Genomic DNA, 14,620 nt, shown 5'->3' with positions numbered 1-14,620 from the left:
TGATCCATCACTCGAGAGAGCAGGTTTCCACTGTTTCAGAATCCAGTATCAGCAAGCTTTACGCCACTTCAGCCAGTGGTTGGCATTGCACACGTTCTTGTGCTGATGTTGCATTCAGAGGCAGTGCAGAACTCTAGTGAGTGATTAAGAATAGCAGTCAAACTGACAAAACTGGGATCCGGTATTGAGAGCCAGCAGAAGAAAGAAAAAAAACATATTTACCCCTTCTGCCCCATATGCCTTTATATACATTTTAAATTTAAGATGCAGGGGTCATAAGAAAAAAAATAGTCAGTGCCACATTAACATGACAAACAAAATGGCAGGCATCAGATCCATTTTTGAATGTGTGTTTATTGGAGATATTCTTGTTGACAGTTCAACGTAGATAAGGAAGCAGGAGACCGCCAAATATACCACCGGTACTGTATGGAGCGAGCAGCTGTCCAGTGCAGTCATGTATTCACCACGGTTTCACAGATTACTGCAATAGAGGCAGAGCATCTACTGAAACGCAAGCCAGGTAAGGAGCAGGATTGCAGATATTAAGTTCAAATAACAACCTGTCGCAAAGCATGCTTTATGTAAAAATTCAGTATGTCGCCGACCATTTTTCTATGCTCCGTGTTGGGGATGAGGGGGGTCATGTATAAAACTCAGTTTTGACCCACAATTCTTAAAATGGAGCCATCGGTGTGGAAACCATTGGATTGTTCCTGCTGATTCACTATTAAAAATAAATGTATATTTTCAAGTCTCACATGTCTACTTAAACCACATTTCTTAGTCAAATAAATATGGGAACTTAATTAGTCATGGCCATATTGTGTCAAGGTCATCACTACATCAAACTAATTCTATTCTAGTTTAGAGGGTTACTCCAAACACCATAACCACTACAGGCCACTACTGGTTATGATGCCAGGGGTACAAAGACCCCATTAATGGGTCAAACGATGTTGCCTGGGTCTCCGCAAGCCTGCACGGGTCCTCTCTTGCTGGCTGTGATGTGCAACCAGCTTCTAATGACTCCCCAGTGACGCTGCTGGAGATGGACTTACACCCCTGGCAGCAAAAGGGTTAAATTATGTATGTGCAGTGTTTCCTAGCTAAACAGCAGCACCATGACCACTTCAAATCATGAAGTTGTCATGGTGCTTGGGTTAACCCTTTAATTATATCAACTGCAATATGTGCTGCTTACTGCTTAAAACATTTCCTCAAGCATTTGCTTCACTGTAGTCCCATCTGATAGGGCCCCTGGGCATGGAGGGAACAGTGTTCAGCTCAAGGAACCTTGGCAAGACTCCAAGCAAACAGATTTTGTTGCTTGAGACGGGTGATCTTGTAAGATGTAAAACTGCATAATACAGTGTATCACTTCACGGTATATGTTCCATTGCCTGTGTTGATCTTTTCTTCTTTTTTTTTTTTCACTTTCAAACCTAGCTTTATGTGTTTATGTATTAATTTCCTGTCTTATTTTTTTCTTTTTTCTATACGTTCTTATTTATATATTTTGGCCTTGTCGACCTGCTGGAATGCAGATGTTGTAACCCCAAACGGTTTAAACGTGAAGAAGTTTTCTGCCATGCACGAATTTCAGAACTTGCACGCGCAGAGTAAAAACCGCATTCAAGAGTTTATAAGAGGTCACTTTTACGGGTGAGGTTTTTTATTTTAACTCTTTTATTATAGCACTGCCACCTGAATAGCGAATGGAAAAATATACCAATTTTTTGTTTGTTTGTTCCTGGTCTTGTTAAATGTAATCACAATATCGGATTTAATCTTTTTAATATTTGTATTATTGGATTTTTTTGTTTTTGTTTTTTGTTAACGTGCACATTTCAAATCACCCAACTTTCATTTTCACATATGTATTATGCTCATTTCTTTCAGGCATTTGGATTTTAATTTAGATAAGACTCTGTTTTTCTTCATCGCTGGGCGCTATGAATTTTCAAACAAAGGAGCGGATATTTTCCTGGAGGCATTAGCCAGACTCAACTACCTTCTCAGAGTAAGGGGACTGGGAGTAAACAAGAATTTCATACTATATTGAATACCTGTGGAGGGTGGAGGTTGGGAGGGGTTTGAACCTTTTGGAATGGCATTGATGTCTCTGAACCTTCATTACAAGTGATGAAATCCTCTCTCAGGTCAATCAGAGCGACACTACCATTGTGGCATTTTTCATCATGCCAGCAAGGACCAATAACTTCAACGTAGAAACACTGAAAGGTCAGGCAGTGAGGAAACAACTGTGGTGAGTATAGGAGTGTCTCTGCTTTGGTGTACAATTAATACGAAAATAACAACATTTAGCAAAGGTTCTGTTTAGTGTTTAGCAATGGCTACGCAGGGGAACCAGAAAACACTGATGTCCTGTTGGTGAGGGTTTTAAAGAATATCATCACCAAGAACGGTCTATCCAATCCTATTTGTTTTAAGCCCACTTTGTGAAAGGGTTCTAATAAAACACTGGCTTTGGTTGGAGTATCCCTTACTGGCATGGTTCCACTAAGAGACAATATAAGGACATATAAAAACCCTTTAATTTAGCAAAGAGGTAAGATTCTCTCTGAAACCCTTCCTCTTCTGGTGACATCATACCCCCTTCACTGCCATTGGTCGTTGGCCGCCAACTCACGTGTTGCTTTTTTTGTTTGTTTTTAAATACTACTTAAAAAGCATGTGGCATACAATTAACTTGCAGCTTGCACCTTAAGTGTCGAACTCTGATGTTTCTATCTTTTCAAAATGCTTGGGCTAAATAATATGCTTGTTACGCCACCTAGTGGTAGTGTCCAGTTCAACTACATAATAGAGCATAGGCAAAACTACCATCCCCATTCTTAATGCACATTCCTTTTACAAAACGCAGTTGTTATCTAGCAATTTTTAGTGTTTTGATATTTGATAATCTGCCATACTTGTTCTTATCATTGTCCTACATTTCAAAAGCATGCTTCTATTTATTCACACCACCCCTATTGCCAAATAACTATGTGGTTCTTAAGCTCTGCACTAGTTTTAAAACTAATAGCATTTCTCAAAATTTGAATAGCTGAACTGACTAGGAATGTGAAATCCAGTGAATGCTAGTATTTTGAGTTTATTAAGGTGCACCAAATATTTTATATATTTAGAAATGAATTGTGGAAATTCCACCTGTGTGAACATCAACCATTCTGTACCATTCTTAAATAAGAACCTTGTGTGACCTTCACAGCAATAGCATGCATATACCGTGCCTTTAATTCTTAAATTTCCTGTGTTATCAAAAAAGCAGATCTGCTCCAACTAATGTATAAACATGGGTGTTTTTTCCTTCTTTATTCAGGGATACAGCCAATTCTGTAAAAGAAAAGTTTGGAAAGAAGTTGTATGAGTCATTACTTGTGTAAGCGTTTTGATAGTTTTGTTAAACTGTATAAAGTTAGACTGTCTATTTTGCAAGCCACTGGATTAGTTCCCCATTGGGAGGCCTATCTTCTGTCAATGTTCCTCAGCAGCTGTAAATCTGTAATGATTTAAAATCTTGGCTACATCTAATTGGTTTAAAAAAAAAAAAAGCTGTTCTGAATCTGTATTCAGTAGATTGTAATTCAGATTTTAAAAGTAGCACTCCCCTGAATGCTAACGTTGCTGGAAGCACCCCCATTAACGTGACTTGCATTATAAGCCCTTACCACTGATTTGTTTCACGGTTTTGGTTGCTATGTCATGGCAACTACATGGAGTAAGAAAAGGGAGATCAGCTCAGGACAAGTTGGTTATCTCCAGAAAGATAAAATGCATCCAGGCATAGAGAAGAATTTTACAAGAATTTTCCTAGCCAGCTATCCTAAACCTCTCGCACTTCTTGAATGCTATACAAAAAGTGACTGTAGTTATAAGCCCCAAAAAATCTTGGTCCAGGTTTATCTTGGACCACATCAGAAAGATTACCAAAGTGGGTGCCACACGTTGCTTGCTGAGTAGTCTTTAAATTCATGACCACTTTGTGGCGGACCGCCTGGCACCCCAACCGGGTGCCTCTGCCAATCGCTGATTCATAGCAATGCCGAGTACTTCCAGCACTCCACCAGACACCATCAACACCGTAATCCCCACTTCCAGCATTACAGCTTGGCTGGGAACTCGCTGTCCTCCACCCACCCTGGACCAAAGACCAGGATCCAGCTTCCAGTGGGTGAACCTCTCTTACTCCAGAGAGTGTAGCCGGTATAGCAGTAGCAGGAACAGCTCTTACAAGAGGACCTGATGGAAGCCTGCAACAAAATTACACAAACCAATGACATTGGCCCCCAGGTCCAGGACACTCCCATACATAACAATGAAATCCCTCCCCTATGCCTGGGAGATAATGGAGTCAAATACTAACTCAATTATCTCCAGGCACAAAAAACACAATTTTCCTCAACTCCCTGAAAATACCCAAAACCCATGGAAACCCGATCTGGGTGACTAACATATCCAAAAATCACCCGGATCAGTTCAGGGGTTCATGAATTTCCTGGAAGTCAAAGTTTGACTGACCGCACGCATGGTCCCATGCCCAAAACAGTTCCATAGAGTCGCGGCTAAGTGCTGCTGGGGACCAACCAGGAACCGCGAAGTCTTCATGCCGAAAATAGTTCCAGGGCATTCGCAGCTAAGTCCCCCAGAAGTCTATTCACAGTTTTTTGGTCCATGCAAACAGCTGCCAGGGAGCTGGCGTTCGGTTCTATGTGCACAAATGGAAAGTGCTGAACCAGGGGGAATAAAATATGGGTTTTTACAGTCGCTGACCTGGCCCATAGTCTTTTGGCAGGAGGCTGGCAAGCTGGCCCCTCCAAAAGCCCTCGCCACACCCTTCTGTCCTGTATTTAATTTTAATATTATAAACTTCCAATTTAGTATGCACCTTGCTAAATAAACTACTTTTAAACTTGGTGTATCTCAATTATTGTATTGTGGTTTTGGAAGCCAGTAGGTGGAGGTTTCCATGTGACTCCCTGGATTGAGCCTCTTTGCACTAAACATTTGGTATTACGGAGCCAAGTTAAAGAATTTTACTAAATAACTCATGGTGTTACCATGTTGATCTAAACTGATAGTGGCTGCTAATTTCTAGTGCCACAGTGGAAGTGACACAATCCCAAATTCTGCATAGCTCACTATGCATGTAGTATTCTGAGACTGACCTTCCTAGCATTGTTGTAATTATTATCCCACTGCACCAGTACCGCAGTAGCATAAACGTCTAGCTACATATTTGGAAGTAACATGTCTAGCACGGTGTGTAGGTGATGGATTTGTGAGGGGCTCAGTGTTTTTTGCGCACTTTGAATAATCCAGTATTAGGGATGCATCTTTCAGTAATTACTTGGAAATATTTTGGGCATAGCTTCCAAATATGTAATTTGTCTGTGCATGGAAATTGTATAGATTATTGTATAAATTAAGCCGTTGCTTTTTCACTGCAACGTTGATATTTTTCATTGCAGAGGAAACCTACCAGATATGAATAAGATGCTTGATAAAGAAGATTTCACTATGATGAAAAGAGCCATTTTTGCCACACAGGTAAGATGTCATTTGTATCTATACTGACCTATGTAGCGATGTATAGCAGAACACTAAACATAAACCACAGTGCTAGTTGCCATGTAGATCTGTTGTAGGCAACCAATGAGCTTCTTACTGTCCTTGTATACCTCCCAAAAGTCCCTCTTTTTGAGTGTGGACAGTGATTCTTTTGGTCACATCTCCCTTTTTCCTTATTTTATATCCTAGTGTTTCTTCCTTTCTATCGCAGTGTATATCTTTTTCTAGAATTTTTGGTGTACTTCACGCTTGCAGTCAAATTAAACTATTGAATGGGTTTCCATAGTATATCAAATGTGTTTAGGGCAAACCTAGAAAGTCTAACATAGCAAGCTTACTATCAAGTGAGATCTAAAACTCTTTGCATTGTGTCCATTTTTCTTTCCCACAATGGCAGATCTCTTATATAAAATAGAAGAACAATGTGGACTAGAGCAAAAACATGTACGCATATTGTATATGTTAATGTAAATCCTTCTTTAATATCGTCAAGCTTACAGGTTGCAGTTGAGATTAGCTTTTACAATATCATCCCTCTAAATATGAAAACTAAAACAGGACCCTTCATTAAGTCTGAAAGTGATTCACGGAATCTATAAAGAACCTATGCTATGAAAGAAAATTATAGTTACAAGATACTGAAATTAAATGTATAAACAAAAACAATTCACTTTGGCCTTGAACTATATTATTTCTTAGCTACATAGGCAGGGGTTGATATCAATGAAAATATTTTGTACAACCAAAAAGTTCCCCTCATAGGCTGCTAAAAATCTGTAATGGACTAAAATTATCGCCGTATGAAATTCAGTTACATGACCTGGTCTCACTGGGATTTTCTGCCTGCCAGCCACCTTATCTATGTAAAATACAAGTTCACAGCTGTCCTCTTTTTCTCTACAGAGACACTCGTTTCCACCTGTATGTACCCACAACATGCTGGATGATTCCACAGACTCCATCTTGAACACTATTAGGAGAATCGGACTCTTCAACAGCAGTGCTGACCGTGTGAAGGTGAGAACGAGAATGTTTGCCTTGGATCCACTTCAGATGTTGGTTATCATGGCAGACATATTGCAGGCACTTGCATATGATTCACGTGTTTTGCATTAGCACACCTGATACCATTTTGTGCACTGAGATGTGCTTCAAGCTCTGTTGCAAGTAGACATTCTTTGGTGGAGTTACCTCCTAATTTATTGGGAGACTTACTCGGCATGCACGTACATGAATGAGGAAGGAATGCACACTGTGGCCCTTAACAGAATCGAATTATCTTGAAATTGAAAGTTTCATGCACGTCAGTAGAAGTTGCTACCAGCTTGACTTCCCCCAGCTTCTTCTTTCCCTCTTCCTAAATTTAATGAGAACTAGTTATTGCTGTATTGAACGGGGATAGCCTTCTCATTCACTGGTCAAATTTGAAGCAAAGCTGTCACAACACAGTATCAAATTAGAATGTAGTTATAGGTTGTGCTTTTTATTTAAATTTTTTTGACCCCTGTCGTAATGTCTGCACAGGTGCATGCGTATGTATGGTAGTATTGAGTAGGTGCTCAATGTACATAGAAGTGCCACAGAGATGAGTGGGTACTGCCACCACAGTAAATGTTTGGATTGTGTTTACTAGGTTATGGGAACATTCTATTCACTTGACTGCAAAGGTTCTTCTACAAATAGCTGTAGGTTTCCTTCTAGTTGTGTCGTCACCTCCTGTTGAAAATGGGCGGAAAAATAAGCAACATCTTATGGTGCAATTATTCTTAAGCACATAAGGGAGCTTACGGGTTTGTAATAAAATATTTTACCCAGAAATTCTTTGCTGGTACTGATAGACAGAACAGATGCCTTCTTCAAATTCAAGATGAAATTTAGCGATGGCAATGACCTTTTTGCCGTTCTACTAATATGCCTTTTCTCTACTTGTTGGCTCAGATAGTGGTTCTAGTATATATGTGATGTACAGTAGTAAGATTTGGAACATAGGTTGCTGTTCAAGCAAGTATTCTTTCATGTTCTAATCCCAGCAACCCACTGTCTAATTATTAAATACAGGCACTCCTCACTTACCGACCAGGTTCCGTTCCTACGACCCGGATGTAGAGCAAATTGGTCAGTAAGTGAGGAGTTAAGGGATTTCCTGCCCTGGTACGCTTGCCTATGTTCCCCGAACATAGACTAACGCACCAGAGCAGGGAATCTCTCTAATCTATGCTCAGGGAAATTTCCCTGCTCTAGTGAAGTTTCCCCAAACATTGACATGCGCACCAGAGCAGGGAATCCCCATGACAGCGCACACGTATGCCTGGTTCTAAGTGCGAGCTGTCGTAAAACAGGTAGGTCACTAAATGAGGACCACCTGCACTGGTTCTAACACAGGTGTTTTTTTTTTTAAGGTTCTTTGGACACTTTTTTGCCAGTTCATGTGGGAATGTATGTCAACATGTCCTTCTGTGAGGGGGAAAAACATGTACATTTCATACATTGAAATTTTTAGATCTGTTTTTCATTTTTAAGTTCCCTGAGAAAAAGACTAGACTATACAGATCCACTAACTACTCCTGAGCATTTTGCACCTATAGGGAGCTAAATTACCATTTTAAAGTATGTGGCCTGTGTAGCTCTGCCTGGTTTGCGATAGGACTTTAATTCTAGGCTTCTTTGCATGCTTACTGTTAAATCAATTATTTTTACGGAGATTTCACAAATTAAATAATTCAAAATGTGTTCTGCATGCGATACTTACTACTTTATCATCATTCCTACAATACTTTATCATACTGGTGTGGTCTGATGAATAGTCCAGAAATACGTTGAAACAAAATGTCAAGGTCTACTGCAAATCACCTTTTAACTGTTTTTTTTTTTCTGCTTTCTTGCTTGTGCTAGTTAATAACACTATTAACATAACTTACTTTCTCTCTCGTCGGTATTTCCATTTCTCTGTTTTCTCTCATAGGTAATCTTCCATCCAGAGTTTCTTTCCTCTACAAGCCCACTTTTACCAGTGGATTATGAGGAGTTTGTTCGTGGATGCCACTTGGGTGTCTTCCCTTCTTACTATGAACCCTGGGGTTACACGCCTGGTAAGAGCGGGTTAACCAGCGTTTACTTTTTTTTTTTAACACTTCCATGCAAATAGAAAATTAGAACTTTCAGTGTCAAACTGAAATGCCCCAAAATGCAATGTCTGTGAAAGGACTTTAACCCCTTAAGGACCAAACTTCTGGAATAAAAGGGAATCATGACATGTCAGACATGTCATGTGTCCTTAAGGGGTTAAGTGGACTATCAAATAATGATCGATAACATTCATCTTTCATCACAAACTAGTGTAAATTTATCTAGAACTAATAGCATTTACTTTTAGTTTCTATTATGCGTCACTCTGCATACCATCACAACTTTGAATAATTCCAATGGTGATGTTGCATAGAGCATCTCAAATAGTCTCCACTCTTAGAGCAGCTTAGAAATTAAGAGTATGTGGGGGGAAAAAAAGAAATCTCAGCAGCTCGAGGCCTGCCTCTTAGGGCTGTTAACAGGGAAGTCCAGAGCGAGAGTTGTAGGTTGCCTGCGCTAATTTATTTTTTTGCCTATTTTCGCATGTGGTGCTTAACACGGTCCTGTCCAAGGACCGCAGCTCCGATCGGAGCTTGACTTTTCAGATTCCAAAACCATAAATGGGCTATATGTATATACTGATGGCAGCTATGCGCTATGGTGGTCTTGTGGGTAAAATACTTAGCCAGGTAACAGGGTAAGTTTTCTGGATTGACACTGTCTGAAATAGTCCCAATCCATCAAGCAATAAAGATGCCTCCCACTTTTTATAATCTTTTTTTTTAATACAATAAAAAATTAAAATTCAGTTGCATTTACATCTCTCCAGCTTGGCTATTTAACTGAAGATATGGTTTAATCTTTTTCAGAGCAAAACCAAACTGCTCCTAGGTAGTACAGCCAGATAATGTACAAAAGAATGGGGTTTCCTGCTGGGATACCCCAGTAAGTTGTCTCGCTAATTTCATAAAACATGATCTTGCAAGTCATCTCTTTAGAAAGATTCATGTTTAAAGTCTGGTTTTTCTTTTGTAGCTGAATGCACCGTCATGGGGATCCCCAGCATTTCAACCAACCTGTCGGGATTTGGCTGTTTTATGGAAGAGCATATCGCCGACCCTTCTGCTTACGGTGAGCGGATGCCGTTTGTCCAGTATGAGGAATATTTGTAAATATATGGCATTGAAATCTTGGTTATGGTTATATTTTAGCACCAACTGCCTGATCTTCAAACTTGTTATATTCTCTTGAGTTATCTATGCTATTTATCAAATATCTAGTAAGATGGACAAAATGACTACAGCTTCTATATTTTTTTATTGATTGTTCGTTCTGGATAATGACTGTGTTGGCTTAGTTGGGTTCAGTTTGCTATTTGTCTGTAGCATTTTTTGTTTATTTTTTTTTGCTTCCATCATAAAGTGATATTCTTAATTTACCCAACAGGTATTTACATCCTGGATCGGCGTTTCCGCTCAGTAGATGATTCCTGCACCCAGTTAACATCCTTCCTGTACAGCTTCTGTCAGCAAACGCGTCGGCAGCGCATAATTCAAAGAAACCGCACAGAGCGCCTCTCTGATCTCCTGGATTGGAAGTACTTGGGTCGGGTAAGCTCTCCATGTTTTTTTGTTTTTTGTTTTTTTAACTTGGAAAACTGCGATATGTTAAAATGACAGTACCGAGTATTCCTGCTTCTCCTCCTATAGGTAGTATATTTCCATTGGCATTAAATTTCATTGTGCTTCTGTCTCTACTGCTATCCCAGGTATTTTTCCATTAATAATTATATTATGGTGTCAAGTAATATTCATTTCAGTTAGTCACAGAACGTGAATCCAGCCCTGAACAATATTTTCGAATGACCCATTATTATAATACAACAAATATTATTGTACTTTTCTTATAGTATTACATGTACGCTCGACACATGTCTCTGGCCAAGGCCTTCCCTGACAACTTTACTTATGAGCCTCATGAACCAACAGCTGTAAGTATACTGTGTTTTGTTTATATCCATCTCTGTGCTTTTAGAATGCACAGAATAGGAATGCTGATTTTTAACTTGTATAAAAAGTTAATGCATTAAGTGTGTCGTTCGAATCCACATTTGGATTTTTCTTGAAGTTGGTACTTGCACTTTAAACCGTTACTGTGAGCGAAGCAAAATGCCAGGTCATGAGAACGCAGTGATATCTGTTAATGCAACCCAACATCTTGTCTGCTTTGTTACTTAAGAACTCCATAAAATATCCTTTATAACATATGTGTGTGATATGGTATGTGCACACTTAGGATTCCACATTAAAGGATCACACGTTTGGAAAAAGATATTTTTTTTTTTGTAAATGTACCCCAAAAAAAGCATTCGTGTATTTTTTTTTCTTCATGTTTTATTTGTGGAGGTACGTAAAAAAAATTTTACATTTAAATTTGCAAAACCTGCACACCTGCAGCCTTTGCATGCCATTCTATTTTTTTACCTGTCTGTCTTGGGGAATACATCAATCCGAGGCTTCTCGTTGGAAAAGCTCTGTGCTGGAGCTGCAAGTGTCCATTACAAAGCAGCTTTCCTAAGTTTCTAAATTAACTTTAGTACAGCATTTTGAGCAATTTCTCCTTAAATGCAGGAAACACATTTTCATGAGGTTATAAAAGTGCAAATGTTTATATAATGTTAGATCTTACAGCATAGTTTGTTTACTTTAGATGTTTTGTATCTCCTGTTCTGTTAAGTTCACTTTAATCACACACATGAGGCTCCTGCTGACTGTAGCAAACGATTAACAGAGTAGGGCTTAAGAAATTCTAAATTAAACAAAATGTGCAATAGATAAAGTTTAAACATGAGTTCTGTCTTCACAAAAATACTGTTGGGAGACTGTGTAGGTTGCATGCAGGAGAGATGTGACTAGGTCTGCATAAACAAAGTGATTTAACTCCTAAATGGCAGCTATTTGAGCAGTGATACTGCAGGGGCATGATCTATACACCAAAACTGCTTCATTAAGAGAAAGTTGTTTTGGTACTGTTAGTGTCCCTTTAACTTTCATTTTACCACATATTACATCTTAATGTGTAAACCATATTGAGTGTTGTGCCATTAACTCTCATCATTAAGTTTTAATCCTTTAATTCATTTTAGCCTTTTTTTCATGCCCAGATCTACTTTTTTCAGGCATTAATTCTCTGTTCACCCTCTTTAGCAACCTAGACAGTCAGTAACACTCTACATCTAAAAATGGTAGGAAGACCAGTGACAAGTGCCAGGAAATTAATGATTTTTAAAATATATATATTTTTTTAAATTTTAGGCCCAAGGATTCTGCTACCCACGGCCAGCATCGGTGCCACCATCTCCATCTCTGTCCCGCCACTCCAGCCCACATCACAGCGAGACAGAAGATGACGATGAACGATATGACGAAGAGGAGGAGGCAGAGAAAGATCGTCAAAACATCAAACCTCCAGGAATGGCAGTAGTGGGTCCAGTGCCTGAGTGGCACAAACGCTCCAAGAAAGGCTCTGTTGATGCAGGCAACTCATATAATGCTAGCAATGCCAGCACCCCCACCAATCCAAGTAGCCCGAGTGACCTCAGTAGTCCTACCAGTTCACTTATAGAGGAGAGGAACTAAATGTTTCTATTGCTTTGTTTACAGCAAGGTGGGGATTACTGGTGCTACTGTGAAAAAGAGTATATGACATCTGGAACTATTTGATGCATTAATAGCTCTTGAATTAGTTCCATATACATATCCATTCTTCTTCAGTTCTTAGAATACCAGACTTTCCCTCCTGGTGTTCACTGACCGCTTGCTTACAGTGCTTACAAATTACGGTACGTTCTACTGTAAGCAGTGGGATTATACCTTCCTGCTATTTTCTTTTTTTACCGTAAGCCTCAGATCAAAAAAGAAATTGAGGCTCAGGTAAAAATGTTCATGGTCATCTTCTTTATTTGAGTAATGCCTCCCACCATCCCTAAGCTATTTTAACTCCTTGAAATGCCATACATTTAGAGAAAATGTAATCTGTTTAAGACACTAAAGAAGTGTATAGTTATAGTGAATTAGAGAAGAAAATAAAATTCTATGAAAGGCACCTGAACAATTATAACCAAATTTGCGGATTGAAAAAAAGTTTCCAGTACCAGTCTGCTAACTACACGGACAAAGTATGCACTTCCTAAATAAAAGAAATACCACCCTCCTCTCTGATAACAAAAGAAATCAAGACTAAACACATAGGTCAGTTTCACTCCACTGAAGATGCAACAGATATCTTATTTACACCTCATCCAGCTGCTCCTTTAATGAAGTCTTCCAACAATGCAACCTGTTACAATTATTTTTTAAAATATAATGCTTTTGTTTGGATCTTAAGGGTATTTAACTTGTTACTGGAGAGTGACAGCTTTAGTACCTCTGTCTGACTCTGTCTATCCAGAATTGCGGTCCTCCACCTCAGTCGGAACTATCTTGAGATAATTACGACCTTAAAAGTACTTTTGCCCTCATCTACGGTTAATCTCTCCATCTGCCCCAGGATTGTAGTACCTCAAGTTCTTGAGCTCTTTCAAAGTGCAGTGATATTTTATCAACCTGCTGTGGGACTAATTGAAGAAAATATAAAATGGAGTGTCATTCTCCAAGAACAGAAGAATTAATATTTAAAAATAAAAATTTTAAATCTAAAAAAAAAAAAAAAAAAACTTAAAAAAAAAACTGGGCCTACTGTGTTTCCTCATCTGGTTACCCATTCATTCTACCAATGCATTCTAGTAGTGAAACAACAACTTCCTTCCTTCATGACACAAGGAGCTAAATATTTTTAAAAGTCGGTGGCATTTAACTATTATGTATTTTATTTTTTTTCTTGTAAAAATCTAATTTCCAGTGGATAAGCCGTGTTCCTACCAACAACAATGAATGGTGATGATGGTGAGTGCACCAAAATGTAGAAATTGAAATGGAAGATTCTTGAGCAACAACTCCACTATGCCACATGTTTTTTAGATTCATGTTATTAATCATCTTGCCCAGTAGCAACACCAGGGCTCTTGTGCAGGAGTCTGTTAAAGGGACACTCCAGGCACCCAGACCACTTCTGCCCATTGGAGTGGTCTGGGTGCCAACTCCCACCACTATTAACCCTGCAAGTGTAATTATTGCAGTTTGTATAAATTGCAATAATTACCTTGCAGGGTTAAGTCCTTCTCTAGTGGCTGTCTATCTTAGAACACGAAGAGTGTTCTAAACGACGCTGGATATCCTCACGCTATGTGAGGACCTCTAGCGTTGCCGAAATCCTCATAGGAAAGCATTGAATAATGCTTTCCTATGGGGAGGTCTAATGGGCGTGCGCGGCCATTGCCGCACATGCGCATTAGGTCTCCCCCCACTGGATGACGGCGGGGGAGGGAGTAGGCAGAGCCTTACCTGGAGCTAGACTCCGATAAGTCACCGAAAGGGTTTTAACCCCTTCAGCAACTTGGGATGGAGGGAGAGGGGTCCTGCAGTGCCAGGAAAACAAATGTTTTCCTGGCACTGGAGAGTCACTTTAAGCCGCTCAGCTATAGAGCAGAGGTAGGCAGTTGCTGTACAAATGCCATGATGTTTTGTCCGCTATGGATGGATTATTTACCCATCCTTGCAGGGTACTATATGTATGCAGCATCTGTGAATATAGACATGTTTTTATCGAGTATACTTGTGGGAATGTTTATGTATTTGAGTACAATGTTGATGCTTGAATGTGAGATTTCTGTTTGTGGGTAGTGTTGACATTTAAATGCATTGGTGTACGTGTGTAGTCTTGCTGTTTGAAGTTTTTTTTAGGTAGTGCTTTTTATTTTTCAAGTGTATGAATGCATTGTGTTTGTCTGTAATGTTTGTGTGTATATTTGTGAGAAGTGTTGTCTATTAAATGCAAGACTGTATTTGTGTACAGGATTGGC

The 14,620-nt window shown here is 39.3% G+C and overlaps 1 protein-coding gene across 1 annotated transcript in view; it reads left to right on the top strand.

Moving 5' to 3' along the window:
* Positions 1–13,355, top strand: part of GYS1 (glycogen synthase 1) — a 68,805-nt gene extending 55,450 nt beyond the window's left edge. Inside the window, exons 5-16 of the mRNA XM_063436699.1 lie at positions 379–523; positions 1,548–1,665; positions 1,903–2,023; positions 2,163–2,269; positions 3,347–3,406; positions 5,496–5,574; positions 6,499–6,612; positions 8,558–8,684; positions 9,697–9,792; positions 10,108–10,271; positions 10,571–10,651; positions 11,976–13,355. Coding sequence (XP_063292769.1) covers positions 379–523; positions 1,548–1,665; positions 1,903–2,023; positions 2,163–2,269; positions 3,347–3,406; positions 5,496–5,574; positions 6,499–6,612; positions 8,558–8,684; positions 9,697–9,792; positions 10,108–10,271; positions 10,571–10,651; positions 11,976–12,299 — 1,536 coding nt within the window. The 3' untranslated portion in view covers positions 12,300–13,355. The remainder of the gene's footprint in view (positions 1–378; positions 524–1,547; positions 1,666–1,902; positions 2,024–2,162; positions 2,270–3,346; positions 3,407–5,495; positions 5,575–6,498; positions 6,613–8,557; positions 8,685–9,696; positions 9,793–10,107; positions 10,272–10,570; positions 10,652–11,975) is intronic.
* The last annotated feature ends 1,265 nt before the right edge of the window (positions 13,356–14,620 follow it).

The sequence above is a fragment of the Pelobates fuscus genome, chromosome 11 (genome assembly GCF_036172605.1).
Source record: "Pelobates fuscus isolate aPelFus1 chromosome 11, aPelFus1.pri, whole genome shotgun sequence".
Lineage (NCBI taxonomy): Eukaryota > Metazoa > Chordata > Amphibia > Anura > Pelobatidae > Pelobates > Pelobates fuscus.
The sequence above is the reverse complement of the archived record's forward strand: the minus strand, read 5'-3'. Positions and strand labels throughout refer to the sequence as shown.